This window comes from Salvia splendens, chromosome 9 (genome assembly GCF_004379255.2).
Source record: "Salvia splendens isolate huo1 chromosome 9, SspV2, whole genome shotgun sequence".
NCBI classification, from domain to species: Eukaryota; Viridiplantae; Streptophyta; class Magnoliopsida; order Lamiales; family Lamiaceae; genus Salvia; species Salvia splendens.
This window is the reverse complement of record NC_056040.1, coordinates 10,893,818-10,908,617: the sequence shown is the minus strand read 5'-3', so window position 1 is coordinate 10,908,617 and position 14,800 is coordinate 10,893,818. Positions and strand designations below refer to the sequence as shown.

At 39.6% G+C, this 14,800-nt stretch overlaps 3 protein-coding genes across 4 annotated transcripts; 1 reads left to right on the top strand and 2 right to left on the bottom strand.

The window, feature by feature from the left end:
- LOC121748456 (ATPase 8, plasma membrane-type-like) lies at nucleotides 1–4,372 on the top strand. Of its 2 annotated transcripts, XM_042142827.1 has the most exons (12): nucleotides 1–220; nucleotides 289–507; nucleotides 656–793; nucleotides 1,063–1,377; nucleotides 1,460–2,029; nucleotides 2,117–2,221; nucleotides 2,395–2,698; nucleotides 2,787–3,301; nucleotides 3,441–3,614; nucleotides 3,687–3,842; nucleotides 3,942–4,052; nucleotides 4,130–4,372. In XM_042142827.1, the coding sequence occupies exons 1-11, from the start codon at nucleotides 188–190 to the stop codon at nucleotides 4,014–4,016; spliced, it is 2,604 nt and encodes an 867-aa protein (XP_041998761.1). In that variant the 5' UTR covers nucleotides 1–187; the 3' UTR covers nucleotides 4,017–4,052; nucleotides 4,130–4,372. The 2 variants fall into 2 exon arrangements, with proteins under 2 accessions (XP_041998761.1, XP_041998762.1); XM_042142828.1 differs by lacking the exon at nucleotides 656–793.
- Nucleotides 4,373–4,665: 293 nt separating this feature from the next.
- On the bottom strand, nucleotides 4,666–8,189 carry LOC121749692 (putative thiamine biosynthesis oxidoreductase ThiO). Its single transcript, XM_042144283.1, has 9 exons — nucleotides 7,905–8,189; nucleotides 7,713–7,770; nucleotides 7,138–7,246; nucleotides 6,893–7,034; nucleotides 6,432–6,483; nucleotides 5,991–6,137; nucleotides 5,798–5,909; nucleotides 5,447–5,573; nucleotides 4,666–5,323 (listed from the first exon to the last, which is right to left on the bottom strand). The coding sequence occupies exons 1-9, from the start codon at nucleotides 8,045–8,047 to the stop codon at nucleotides 4,864–4,866; spliced, it is 1,350 nt and encodes a 449-aa protein (XP_042000217.1). The 5' UTR covers nucleotides 8,048–8,189; the 3' UTR covers nucleotides 4,666–4,863.
- Nucleotides 8,190–8,517: 328 nt separating this feature from the next.
- LOC121748868 (DNA replication licensing factor MCM5-like) lies at nucleotides 8,518–13,774 on the bottom strand. Its single transcript, XM_042143422.1, has 18 exons — nucleotides 13,396–13,774; nucleotides 12,877–13,020; nucleotides 12,584–12,763; nucleotides 12,403–12,501; nucleotides 12,181–12,317; nucleotides 11,995–12,100; nucleotides 11,747–11,881; nucleotides 11,591–11,668; nucleotides 11,294–11,398; nucleotides 11,084–11,175; nucleotides 10,856–10,988; nucleotides 10,666–10,761; nucleotides 10,325–10,416; nucleotides 10,151–10,241; nucleotides 9,518–9,627; nucleotides 9,133–9,262; nucleotides 8,961–9,062; nucleotides 8,518–8,865 (listed from the first exon to the last, which is right to left on the bottom strand). Exons 1-18 carry the CDS (start codon nucleotides 13,681–13,683, stop codon nucleotides 8,782–8,784), a joined length of 2,202 nt encoding a protein of 733 aa, XP_041999356.1. The 5' UTR covers nucleotides 13,684–13,774; the 3' UTR covers nucleotides 8,518–8,781.
- Between the last annotated feature and the right edge of the window lie 1,026 nt (nucleotides 13,775–14,800).

The following is a 14,800-nucleotide window of genomic DNA, read 5'->3' as shown; positions in this document are numbered from 1 at the left end:
TCTATAATTTGTTCCTCTCCCTTGAGGTTATATTTTGCATGGGAGGCAGGGACATACACATACATCATTAATCCCTTCGTGTGATCACACCTTTGCTGGGAGGACAAGAGAGAAGAGTTTGAATGCTCTTGATCTTTCTTCCCCAACCCCTCGTTTCCTTCAAGAATAATCTACAAAATTAATATCCATGGACCCCATTAATATTAAAGATGTGGACCTTGTAAGTCATCTCCATATGTATAATTATCTAATTTCAAATAACATTCCAACCCGTGACATCGAAAACAGGAGAAAATCCCCGTTGAAGAAGTTTTCGCGTGTTTAAAATGTTCGAGGGAGGGTTTAACGTCGGCAGAAGCTGCAAAGAGGCTTGAAGCTTTTGGCGCCAATAAACTTGAGGAGAAGAATGAAAGCAAACTTCTCAAGTTTTTGGGATTTATGTGGAATCCTCTTTCATGGGTTATGGAGTGTGCTGCTATTATGGCCATTATGTTGGCACATGGAGGGGTAATTAATCCAAACAAATTACTCTTTTCTTTTTTATTTATTATTGTTACCCATATTCAACACATGCTTTAGTTATTCATGAGCTTTTGTAATGCTACTACAATATTGCCCTCTAATTTATTTGAAACTGGATGAATAATCCATCTAGGGCAAACCTCCGGACTGGCAAGATTTCGTCGGCATCATGGTGCTGCTAATTATCAATTCCACCATTAGTTTCATCGAAGAAAATAACGCCGGAAACGCTGCAGCCGCCCTCATGGCTGGCCTTGCTCCCAAAACCAAGGCATATGTTTTTTTGTTGTATCGCTTAACATTTGAAACGACACAGATTTTAATGCATAATTGGTAAAAAAATACAAGAGATAGGAATCAAAAAGTGAAGTATTGTTAGTGGAAAATGAATCTCATAGGAGAAAAAAAGTTTCCTAAAACAGAAAAAGTGTAATTTTAACTGACGAAGCTAAATGAAAATACTCCAGTTGTTATTTTTTTAGGACTAATAAAGTGATTTTTTTTCCTATTCTATAACAATATGCATTGTTGATTAAAAAGGTTTTAAGAGATGGAAAATGGAGTGAGGAGGAGGCATCCATTCTAGTTCCGGGAGACTTGATCAGTGTCAAGCTCGGCGATATCATCCCAGCTGACGCCCGTCTCTTGGATGGCGACCCTCTGAAGATTGATCAGTCAGCTCTCACCGGTGAATCCTTGCCCGTCACCAAAAACCCCGGGGATCAGGTCTACTCCGGCTCCACCTGCAAGCAAGGTGAAATCGAGGCCGTCGTTATCGCCACCGGCATCAACTCCTTCTTCGGAAAGGCAGCACATCTTGTTGATAACACCAACAATGTGGGACATTTCCAACAGGTATATGCATTTTCTCCTGATGATAATTGATGTACATAAATAACTCTACAATATTTTGAGTTGTTTTTATATTGTTGATTAGGTGTTGACTTCGATTGGAAACTTCTGCATTTGCTCGATTGCTGTGGGAATGCTGATCGAGATCATAGTGATGTACCCTATTCAAAAGAGAGCGTACAGGCAAGGAATCGACAATTTGTTGGTGCTCTTGATCGGTGGGATTCCGATCGCCATGCCAACCGTTTTATCGGTGACTATGGCAATCGGGTCCCACCGGCTCTCCGAGCAGGGGGCCATCACGAAGAGGATGACCGCGATCGAGGAGATGGCCGGAATGGACGTGCTCTGCAGCGACAAAACGGGAACTCTCACTCTCAACAAGCTCACCGTCGATAAAAATCTGATCGACGTCTTTCCAGGCGACTTGGACGCCGATGGCCTCCTCTTGCTCGCTGCTCGAGCCTCTAGGGTTGAGAATCAGGACGCCATTGATGCTTCCATTGTTAACATGCTCAAAGATCCCAAAGAGGCGAGGGCGGGGATCACGGAGGTGCATTTCTTGCCCTTCAACCCTGTGGAGAAACGGACAGCCATCACCTATTATGACTCCAATGGGAACTGGCAACGCTCTAGTAAAGGTGCTCCTGAGCAAGTAAACACCATCTAATCCTCAACTTCCATCACATATACATATATGTATTTCTAACTCAATTTTTGCTTGTTTTGAAATTATTACTAGATTATTGAACTATGTGGACTCAAAGGAGAAGAGTTGAACAAGGCTCAAACGATCATCGAAAATTTCGCAAACCGTGGTCTTCGGTCTCTTGGTGTTGCACGGCAGGTGAGTTATTGATATGGGTATATGTTGTGAGGGTTCAACAATGCATATCCGAACTCATATTAATATGATATTTTCCAAAAGGACTTTGAGTATGTATTGCTTGCAATTTTACTTATTTTCCGATATGGGACGTGGTTTGAATCACAGCATATGTAATAATTGAGTGATGTCAGAGTGTGCCGGAGAAGACCAAAGAGGGAAAAGGTGGAGCTTGGGAGTTTGTAGGGTTGCTACCATTATTCGACCCTCCGAGGCACGACAGCGCAGAGACAATCAAAAGAGCTATTCAACTTGGCGTCAGTGTGAAGATGATAACCGGCGATCAGCTAGCCATCGGCAAGGAGACAGGCCGTCGCCTTGGCATGGGCACCAACATGTATCCTTCTTCTTCCCTACTTGGTCAAACCCAACACAACTCCTCAATGTCCGTTGATGAGCTCATTGAAAAAGCAGACGGTTTTGCCGGAGTCTTTCCTGGTAATTCAATTCATCAACTTCACTAATCAACACTTTTTTTTGGACTAACTATAATGTTAATCTCTAAAATCCATATTTGTATATGTAGAGCACAAGTACGAGATCGTGAAGAGGCTGCAAGAGAGAAACCACATCTGCGGCATGACCGGAGACGGCGTGAACGACGCGCCGGCGCTGAAGAAGGCGGATATAGGCATCGCCGTAGCGGACGCGACGGACGCTGCCCAGGGCGCATCCGACATCGTGCTGACGGAGCCGGGGCTGAGCGTGATCGTGAGCGCCGTGCTGACAAGCCGCGCTATTTTCCAGAGGATGAAAAACTACACCATTTACGCGGTGTCGATCACAATCCGCATCGTCCTTGGATTCATGCTCATTGCTCTCATCTGGAAATTCGACTTCTCCCCGTTCATGGTCCTCATCATCGCCCTCTTAAACGACGGCACCATCATGACCATCTCCAAAGACAGAGTGAAGCCTTCGCCCGTGCCGGACTCGTGGAAGTTGAATGAGATCTTCGCGACGGGCGTCGTCCTTGGGACGTATATGGCTGCCATGTCCGTCCTCTTCTTCTACCTTGCAGCTCACACTAACTTCTTCCCGGTATGTGATAGGATGATATTGTGTGCACGGATTTATTTTTGGGTCAACTTCCAAATTATCTCATTCTCTAATGTGGGATGAGTTTGCAACCAACAGTAGGTGCATTGTAGGGGTTTGAATGAGTGGTGGTGTTTTGTAGGATATTTTCGGTGTTAGGTCGATCAGAGGGACAACGGATGAGCTGACGGCTGCGCTCTACTTGCAAGTGAGCATTGTAAGTCAGGCTCTCATCTTTGTGACCAGATCACGAAGCTGGTCGTTCGTGGAACGACCAGGCATCCTGCTCATGACTGCGTTCGTCATAGCTCAACTGGTGAGTACTCACATATTTGTTTGTGGATTGTGAAGGATTTTGAGATTAAATGAAATATGTGATTGTGAGCAGTTGGCTACATTGGTGGCGGTATATGCGAATTGGGAGTTTGCAAGGATGAAAGGGATCGGATGGGGATGGGGCGGAGCTATTTGGGTGTACAGCATCGTCACCTATTTCCCTCTTGACATACTCAAATTCATCGTTCGCTCTGTATTCGATCACAAGGTATCAACCCAAACCAAACAACTTATTTTCTTGTCCTAACTTAAATTTAATTTACCTTCAACTCACTCTACCTGAACTCTCTTAATGTACACAACCAAGAACAACAATGGCGATGATGCCGACAAGAAAGCGAGAAGCTCCCTTACCGACCGCCTCTCGGCTTCCGACTTCTGATGATACTGCAAACATAAAATGACAAACAATTGCAAGGTATCATATCATGTCCTAAACATAAAACATCTTGTCTACTCAAGCTTAAATTTCTTACATTAAAGTTGGTGTTGCAGTTTGAGGGGTTGGACAGTCGCCAATATTCAAAATTCCAGCAACACTAAAATTTTGTCCAAGAGAGAGAAGCAACCAATGTATTGGGAGATGAAACGTAATTTTGAACTACAAAGTTGGCGATGATGCGATGGAATGGGCTGTTCATTTGGATATTCAAAGCACGTACTATGGTAAGAAAACCATATTTTTTCAATAACAAAAGGTTTAAGTTTTGGATAATGTCATGCCAATCAATGGTTGTAGTTTAGAAGGAAAATGTGATTCTCAAAGAGTAGATAATAATTGCTATAAATTCAGTTTATGAACATTTAAATTTTGGAATCTATTTGTATATAAATTTTCTCCATCTTTCACATGTTTGTGTACGAGCTTTGAGACAAGTTTTTGTCACGAGAATAGATTGTTACAACAAAAATAAACACCAGAGTGAACCAAAAAGTAAAATTAATTCAATCTTCTACAAACACTACTGGAAAAAACATCTTCATAAACATCTCTAAACGACACCAGCAGAGTAGACGTCAACACAAAAACATAATATGAAATCAAATGAATTACTATTATAACTCAAAATATATTATTACAACAAGAAATAAACAATGGAATGCACAAAAAATAATATTACAAGTTAATGGAAAGACATCTCCATAACACTGGCTAGTCTACGTGGTCCGGTTCTTGAATTGTTGGGAACACCCTCTCAGTATTTTCATCGATCCTTCTTCATACATTGTTATTGGTGCATTTTATGCTTCCATGAGGTTAGCTCCAAAGGAAGCAAATCCTCATTGCAGGAAAGCACGGCTCGAACCAGCAGTTTTCCAAGCCAAGCATGGTAGAGCAGACCCCTCGCTCCGAGACCAGTAAACAACCAGTATTTGCAGGAACGGCTTCCATCAATGTACTTATCTATGCAACCCAGAAGAGGAAGTGATCCATTGGCGGTGACAGGCGGCATCCCCCTCAGCCCTCCAACAGTTCCAGTTACGTCCCACTTTTCTATGGCTGGATAAACCGAACATGCTTTTGGGAGAAGCACTTTAACTGCCTCGGAAGCTTCATCAGCTGTGACGCCCATCGAGTAATTCCTTGATTCCCAGTCCCATGTCGATCCCAAATCCATGTGTCGAGCACCATGGACAGCAAGCCAGGCATCTGACAGAATGGAGGGACTATGCTGTGGATACTCTTCCCTGCAATGATCAGGCCATTAATTTTAATACGGATTTATGAAGTTTAAAATATTATTAATGCCCGAAGCTTTCATCCAATTGTATTCTTGTAATAAGCCTACTAATGGGTAGCATTAAACGTACCTCATATTATCAGGAAGTTTCAGCTTAGCAATGATGCCTCTACAAGCTCTCAGAGGCAGTTTTCCAGATAGCTCTGGAAGAAATGCTGCCCGGGCTCCAAAGCAGATAATCACTGCATCGTAGTCCCCTGAATAATATGCAATCAGATATTATTACTATTGAGGGTCAACTGGATCAATACAAGTGAAAAAAACTTCAAAAAACACCATTAACTCAGCCACTCAAAAGCTTATAATCTTAGTGTATGTAATTATGAGATTATTCCTTACATTCATTAGCAAGAAAATAATGAATGCAAAGTTGTCAGATAATAATTCATGAAGTTATGAGAGAAATTATAGAAATATATACCAGAAAGTTCCAGCAGAGATGGGATGGATTTCTGGTAAAAATTTAATTCTTTGTTCATATCGCCCAAGGTTGACACGCCATTAGCTAGATTTTCACATGCTACGTAAAGACCCTAGAGATGAAAAAATACAATAGTCTCAAAAACCATGTTGAACATAATCCAAACACTTCACTTTTGCTCTTTTTTTCTAACCTTGAGGTAACGTTGAGCATCAACATTCAGAGCTTCAGGCATGTAAAACGCCACGTCCAATGGTAGCGATAAATTTGGGACAAGCTTTTGAGCAGCATCCTCATGGATGAGTTCTAGTCTGCAATTGGCAAGATAGTTCTGAGCATTCTACTCATGAAAACAAAATAAAGATGCATCAGACAGAAATCAAACTAAACGTTTACAGTTAGAAGGTGTTTAGCTGAGCTTATAAGTTTGAAAACACGTTAAAGGTGATATAATATTCCAAAATTGTCTTTACTGATGTACTAATCTCAGTACCCTAATTTATGTAAAGGCAATGATAGGTTCAAACATCATACTATAGTATAAACTACATTAGCTTCTTCAATAATATAGGAGTTTACAAGATAGTTTTAAATAAGCTTAGCTAGACACTCATTCGATTGGCAAGAGTCTTACCTCTGACATTATATTCATGCTCTTTATATTGACAGCTGGCCTCAAGATTCCCCTACCCCATACAAGTGAGTGTCAGTTCAAGAGCAAAGAAATTCTTAATGTAAACTAAATGGTAATAGTGTACGATGTAGTGAAAAGTCTTAAAGTAGAACAACCACATGCACCACAATAGATCTAGGACATGCAACTACAAGGTATAAGAAGAGGAAGAAGAAATAATGAAAAGAAAGAACAAAAATTTACAAAACAAAATTTCCAGAAGAAGAAATCCATGATAAAACACCAAAAACCTCACCTACGAGAGGATTGCTGAAAATGGTTAACATGTAGGAATATACCTTCCAACTTAGGTACGCACTGTAACAGTTATAAACATTGAATGGTATCTAACACAAATGATCACCAACATGCTCCAAATTAATTACTTAAACATGAAAGAAAACACATGAAAAGGAACAAACCTTCTCCTAACTATAACAGAGTCGCCATCTTCCACAATTTCACCTTTTCCCTGATTTACTAGATTAAGAAGTGCTTGTTCAGCAATATTTAAGAGACTCAAACTTTCTTCCCAGCAATCTGCACCGTGCCAAAGAAGCTTGACTGCAAAATAGTGAACTACTCAGCAAAATAACATTCAAAGCATTTAACCATTTAGGTGCCAAAACAGTAAAGAACCGAAGACTGACTCAAAGAAAATATGGACCTTTAGGCGAGTATGGATGCAAAAGCCCACCAGCAATTCCAGAAGCACCCCCGCCAATGCCAGCTTCATCATAAATATCAACAGAAAGATGGGAGTCCTTGGAACCATGCTGCAAAGACACACTTCCAGCAATTAATGCACTAACAATGAATTTAAAAATCTTGATTACCACATATGCAAAGCATTGCAGCAAATAACAAGCGTTTGAAATCTAAGATAACACAGAGGAAATGGTTCTCTTTTCTTCTAGTTCTAATTCTAGTGCTCCATTTTATCTCCTATAATCCTAGTCCTAGTGATATCTTCAAGCTAAATTTGCCCCATATAGCATTTCATAGGAAAAAAAATGGTTGTTGAAATCATGAGTTAAACATTCCATTCTTTATTCTCTTTAATTTACTCTTCCAAGATCCCTCCTTTTCTTCTAGCACTTAGTCATGAAGACTTCCAAGTTCCAATACAAATTTCAAAATTTGAACTTTGAGGAAAAAAAATTCATTTGAATGACAAATACGTCAGAAGAGGAAGCAACACCACCAGATAAAGTATACAAAAATTCCAGAGAGAGAGAGTACTCGAAGCAAATTCCAAGCCACGGATAAGCCAGCAAAGCCCGCGCCAAGAACTGCATATCTGCAGATTAACCAAACACAACACCAAAACAGGAAAAGAGATCTCACTCAGCAAACTTACCACATAATGAACAAACAAAGGACCTATTTTTTACTACAGTAATATATAGAGAGAAAGTGGGGGAAGGGGTGCACCTGAGGGGTCGTGGGGGTACAGTCGAAGAAAACGGAGAGCAACGCACATACAATGAAGCGATGGGTGTTGAAATTACTGTTGTTTTCCGCCATTTCCAATTGAAGGACAAAATTCCTTGGTTTTGCGCCAATATCGCTCCCATCTTCGCTCCTTAGGCTATCAATACTCACAACTCTACTAAACGAAGATGATCCGGATCCGCCCTTCCTTAATGGGTCGGGTCACAACCCCAACATTAGCTGTAATCTCGACTTCTCGTATGTTTTCTTTAGAAAGATTATTAGAGGTATTGTTAAGTTAATTAGTACAACTACCATGACTAAATATATCAATTTTTAGTATTGAAGGTAATATAAATGGTAAGTTTAATAGTACAAGTTAGATATGATTACTTCTCTCTTTTCATGTGGTATTGTTGAATTTGATCGTGGATACATTAATTTGCACTCACCGTGGCGGGACCGGACCAGACCGGAACTATGCGTCTAATTCCATTTTTTAAAATAAGAAAAACTTGGTTCGAATCCGAAGGGCAGATTATGAGTTAAACAGGCTTTCCTTATTTAACCTTAACTATGTACAGTACAAAACAATTTCAATTCAAAAGAATTATTTCATTTTTAAAACATTGGAAAATGCTCATAAACTTGTATCATTAATAGAGTCTGATATATTCATAACATTAAGATATTGAACTCGCTAAGTTTATGTCCTTTGCGCAAGTAGTAAACCATATCGATTTATATCCTTCGTTGAAGAGATGCAGAGCTCAAATAATAAATTGAGAAGATAAATCTCATCTCTGCATCTTCCAACAAACATTCTTCTACAATGGAAGATTGAGCTGCAGGAGCTCAGTTTTGCCTTGCTATGACTTCAAGCTTTACGGACGATCACTCGTCTTTCTCGTTTGTATTCCACTTCTTCTCTTTGATGCATAATCAGTAACGCTCTTCTAACCTGTAACAAGCGCACACCATGTTCAAGAAGATGTCAGATATATCATATGCCATTACTAAACTTATTGTAAGTAGTATAATGGCTTTTGACCCTACAATGGATTCATTCAATCCCATTCTAGAAAGCTCGTCGATGAGCCGCCTCTCTGAAATATGGCTTCCAATCCCCATCCGTCTCTTGATTTGGGTTTCCGCTTGCTGCCATTTCAAAAGGGTTAGCAAGGTGTTGTTGAAGATGTAGATTAGGGCAAGGCAAATTGTATCTTACCTTTATCTCATTTGCCATCTCAGGAGTAAGGTTTATATGCTGATTTAACCCAGAACGTGCAGCATCCATTGTAGAGTTGTTGAATAGCCTGATGGCTTCTAGGACGTGGTTATCATTCGCAACATGAGACCTGGCGTCAGAGAGAAGATTCAGCAACAGTTTTTAATTCTACTCTAAATATCAATTGTATACATGCATATAATACTCTGTTACAGTTGCAATAACACCACATACATCTATAGCAAACATTGATTTATCATCTTTGTATACCACTTGGTATATGCTGAATGTTGTAGCAATATACTACTAGTATTAATTACCAATTGCAACTATGAATTATGATTATGCAGACCAACGTGAAGCATGAAGTAGAGCGTCAACTTACAGAGTCATTTTTGCAAGTGCTTCACTTAACCTTACTATAGCCTCCAACTGCCTTACTGTTATTGGTATCACAGTAGCCTCACCAGTTTCATTTGCTTGCTTTCTCATATCCTGCAACGGAAACGTACAGCAAGAGAAATTTATATAACATTGTTTCAATGTACAGAAAACCAATTATGAGTCATAAATAGATTTGCAGAAACAGTGACACCTAATGGAACAGCTGCACTATAGGAAAAATGAGTTGAGCCATTTTTGAATAGCAGTTAAATATCACCAAATTTAAAAGGAACACATAAGCTGATTGTCAGACCAAAAAAGGTGTTTAGGAAAAACCAATGAACACACTTGACAAGTTTTATCAGTGATTTAATAAGAAACAGAATTAGCCCTAGACATGTTTATGGTTTTGCAACAAACACCAAGAAGTTAATGATTTCCCACCATCATAGACTTAAATCAACTAAGGCCACATCTCAAACTTGTATGAGTAAGTTGGGATCAGCATGGTATCAAAACTTAATATCCAATCTATCGTTTTCATACTCTTCTTATTTTCTAAATAATATTATTTCAATGGCTAATAATAGAATATCTTTGCATCATTAAGATTTAAGACCAGTATGTCACCTACCTGTCTGATTTTTACGTAGCTCTCCTGCAATCTGGATGCTGCAGACTCTGAAAGGCGAGGACGGCATTCAGTCCGACAATAGTTTATATACCTGCATAAGAAACTTAGAAACTTCAGATGATGAATATCACAAAAGAAACCGTCAAGCTAGATATAAAGGATCTTGATTAAAACCTTTTCAGCCAGTTGTCTTCTTTGATAGTCCTTGTGTCGCTAGTGGTTCCATCAGCTGATGCATGAATTTTGATGATGTGGCTGGCAATATTCTGCATAGGTTTAACATCTGTTAAAGCATAGCATTATTTCATTTGCCTTTCTCAGGCTGACCTCTAGTTTAACATTCTTAGTAACAATCCGCCTTGATATTCAGTAAATATATTTTAAAGTTCCATGCGTTTTAACTTTATATATTTCAGAAATCACATGTATGAGCATATATATTTATGCATGATGAATTTTTTCAAGTTGAACAGGATTTGAGAATATGCTGACTAAGTCAATCAGTAATTTCGTACCTTGTCCTGTGCATACATTCTGATATCTTTTACAATAAAAATTAAATCAAATCTTGATAGAATTGTTGTCTGTAAATCAATGTTGTCTTGAGCAGTCTGAAAAATAAGGAGATCTGTTAGTTTCACCAATTATATCACAAGCACTAATGGAAATGATGAAAGAATAACCGAACAATCCACACAAACTAACTTTAAGGTCATCGTAACGCCCAGACGGAGGATTGGCCGCAGCAAGCACAGAGGTCCTTGAGTTGAGTACTGTTGTTATTCCTGCTTTAGCAATGGATATAGTTTGCTGTTCCATAGCTTCATGAATAGCAACCCTAAACAGATATCAATAGTTTGAGCTCTCTACTGGTAAGTGGAACCACGGAACAAGTATCTGATTCTAAGGTCAACCAAATCACAGTGCAATCACCTGTCTTCTGATCTCATTTTATCAAATTCATCTATGCAAACAACTCCTCCATCTGCTAGGACCATGGCACCTCCTTCTAGATAAAACTCCCTCTGTATTAAAGAGGCAGAACCATGACAAAATGCTTCAAATTGCATAATAATTTTTAAAAATGCAGTATAGAGGAAATTTATCTATGCCCTGCACAAAGATTAGGATCTCAAAACTTACTGTGCTATTATCTCGAATTACAGAAGCAGTCAGACCAGCAGCAGATGAACCTTTTCCAGAAGTATAAACAGCTATTGGAGCAGTCTTCTCAACAAACTTGAGAAACTACAATGGGGTAGGACAAAACTCAGAAACATTTTATACCGCCTTATTTGAAGCAATGAAGATACCTTTTCTTATCTTTACATCTCAACATTATTCAAAACAGAAATAGGTTAGTTCGCACAGGGCTAATGATCAAGCACAATATGCAATTGTACCATAGTACATTTCTCAATATAAGGAATCTAGACCAACCTGTGACTTGGCTGTGGATGGATCTCCCAAGAGCAGCACATTGATATCACCTCTTAATCTTACACCATCAGGCAAAGTCTGCATTTCAAAGGTAGTCTTTAATACTAGTAATTAAACAAATAAACTAAAACTAATAATAAAAACAAGCTTATATACCTTTCTTGAACCTCCAAACAAAAGGCAGGCAACTGCCTTTTTCACGTCTGCATGGCCAAATATTGACGGGGCAATCTTGGAGCATATTTCTTTATATGCATTAGTTTCTGATGCAAACTTTTTAAATTCTTCAATCTGAGATAGGTAGACAGAGTTAGTATGACACCATACCATTGTCAATGTTGAAACAAGTTTACATTCAAGGTTGAAATTTATTTTATAGAGCCATGACAACCCCAGGCAATTACCTCATCTCTGCTGAAGTTGGTAGGCCCTCGAGAATTAGCCTCAGAAGTTTCCTCTAATCCAACAACACGAATATAGGGCTGCCTAACTGCTACTGCTCCTTTATGACTGCTCAAACAATTCAAAATACATTGATTAACAATCGACCAGGTTACTTAAATACTCAAATCATATTAGTGAATTCTTACGAAGCTGATGAGTTGGCAGCTTGAAAGACACTGTATATCCCCATGATCGTTAATCTTGTTCCAGGAACAATTGTTTGCACAAGATGACGATCTACAGATAGAAGCATGTTCCTTGGTAACTCTCCAGTGGGGACATCCTTAAATTTCAAGAGTAGAAGACATGAGTTAAACAAGAATAAACCTTTTGGAATCATCTTATTAGTCCCTGAAGTAATTATTCACCTCAGGATTCTCCTGCAACTTTAGAGTCTGTTGATCTACATACTTGCTTTTATCAGGAACCACGAGCCAAGGATCAATTGGGCATGGCTCTTCTCCAGCCTAAAAATAGTGGAACACATTACAATGCAATTACAATGTTACTAATCCAAAGACTAACACCCAGAAAGTGTTTGAGAAATACCTGAGGGGCATGATCACAAGACCGGGGGACAATTGCTCCACCAAGCCCTGGACGACATGGAACAAGCTTCACATTCTTGCAATTCTTACATAACAGTGTCACATATGTAGCTTTTGCCTTGGTCCTTGAGGCAGCTATAACAATCCCAGAAATCTTTACTAGTTTTGAAATATACTGTGCCTGCACACATTTTCGCCAGGATAAAAGAATCAGTACAATGCAAACTCTAACAAGGTAGCATGAATGTGATTGCAACATGACACATAAAAGGTGGCATGAGGCAATTAACTAACCCCCAACGATCGCATTGATACAGGATCCTGTTCTGACTTCAAGAGCACTTGAACTTCCCCCGGCACCGGCTCCTCCATTTCTCCAGTATCTCCTTGAACCCTAGCTCTGAGACCTGCCAGAACCTCTGCTGCTGCATTTTCAAACTGGTTTGTTTTCCAAATAGCAATAGAGAGTTGAATAAGTCAGTCCACATATCTAAAGTTTATATGCAGATGCATTGTCCGAATTTCAAAGTTGATGCTATCATGCAATAAGAGGAATCAAAGTTTCACATTGCTACATTTCTCTTTGATTGATGCAAATTGTTATCCAATTCTGTAAGTTAACTGCTACTGCTCCTTTATGACTGCTCAGTGTCACTTAAGCAGATTAAAATGGGAAATGCCTTGTATGCATAAACGTATCCTTGAAGTACTGCCTTATGCTATTCATATGTGCATTAGTTGAAATTAAAAGGGATTTCAGAATCCAAGGATTAGGTGGAAGATGAAGAGGACGAATAGCGTAAATGTGCTTACCAGAGGGAGATAGTCGGCGGGATTCTGTCGAAGCAATTGAGGAAGGATTTGGTCGGGATCGTAGGAGATGAGGTCGGCGAGATCGACAAGCAGGAACCTGGGGTTGGACAAGAGGGCCTCTCTGTATGGGAAGACGTTGGGCTGGCTCTTGTGCTGGAAATTTCTTATGAATTCCTTGAATTTCTGAAGCGCTTGGTGGCGGTTGGCGGTGTCCGCCTGGTCGCCGCCGCCATGGGGAAATTGCGCTTGATCGCTGTAGTATACTCCACCCTCGTCCCAACCAGACATCTCTCTTGCTCCCTCTCTCTCTCTCTCTGGCTTTCACTTTCTCTCTCTACGAAAGGGGAGAATGGGCGGTTGTGAGCAGAAGGCGAGGGTTTGAGGGTGGGAAGATGGGTAATTTTGGGCGGGAATGAAATGGCGGGAAAGAATGGAACACGTGACGACAACGTGCGGAGCAAAGCAGTAAAATAAATTGTGCTACAGTAAAGAGTGGACTTCAACTACATAGCTCAGTTACAGTTAAATGGGCCACAAAAGAAGCCCACAGCTCCTCAACTCAATAGCTCTTAGATAAATGGGCTATAATTATACAGCCCACAACTACAGTATTTAATCAAAATCCCTCATTTCTTTCTAGGGTTTTTAAACATCCAAGGGCCAGAGGCTGAGTTTTTTCCACAGCTCACGAAAATGGTAACCTCTCTCTGTTTCTCGTCCATGATTTTTGTGTGTTTATATTTTTTTCTGGTTGTTTTGTGCAATATTTTATTGATCTTTTTTCCATCATGGGTAAATAACCGAACGAAATTCTGAGCAGCCGTCGCACAAGACGTTCATGATTAAGAAGAAGCTGGCAAAGAAGCAGAGGCAAAATAGGCCAATTCCTTACTGGATCCGTATGCGCACGGACAACACCATCAGGTATTTTGCTTTTGCTAGTTTTCAGTTACTTTTAGAATAAATTATTTTTTGGGGAAATTCAGAGTGATCTTGTTTTTTGTAGGTACAACGCGAAGCGCAGGCATTGGCGCCGTACCAAGCTTGGGTTTTGAGATGCTGCTTAGGAATTTTTTTGGATGCTTTGTGTTAATGGGTTTTAGTTTTTTTGACTGAAACCTATCTCCCGAGACAAAAGTGTTTTTTTATTAAGATAACAAGTTTGAAATTATGGATTATCTCTGTTTTCTTTGTCTATTTTTCCTTTCCAATTCACAGCAATGCCTATGATATTAGTTCTTATTTTCTGCCATTTCGTATAGTGCCCAACATTAAAGACGAGTTTGGTTAATTCATGAATATGCTGTCATACGTTTGCCTGCTTTTATCATGCTGCTAAATTTTGATTTTGTTTAGTGAAATTTTTTTTATCTGCAGTACTCATCATTACTAACAGATCTAACTC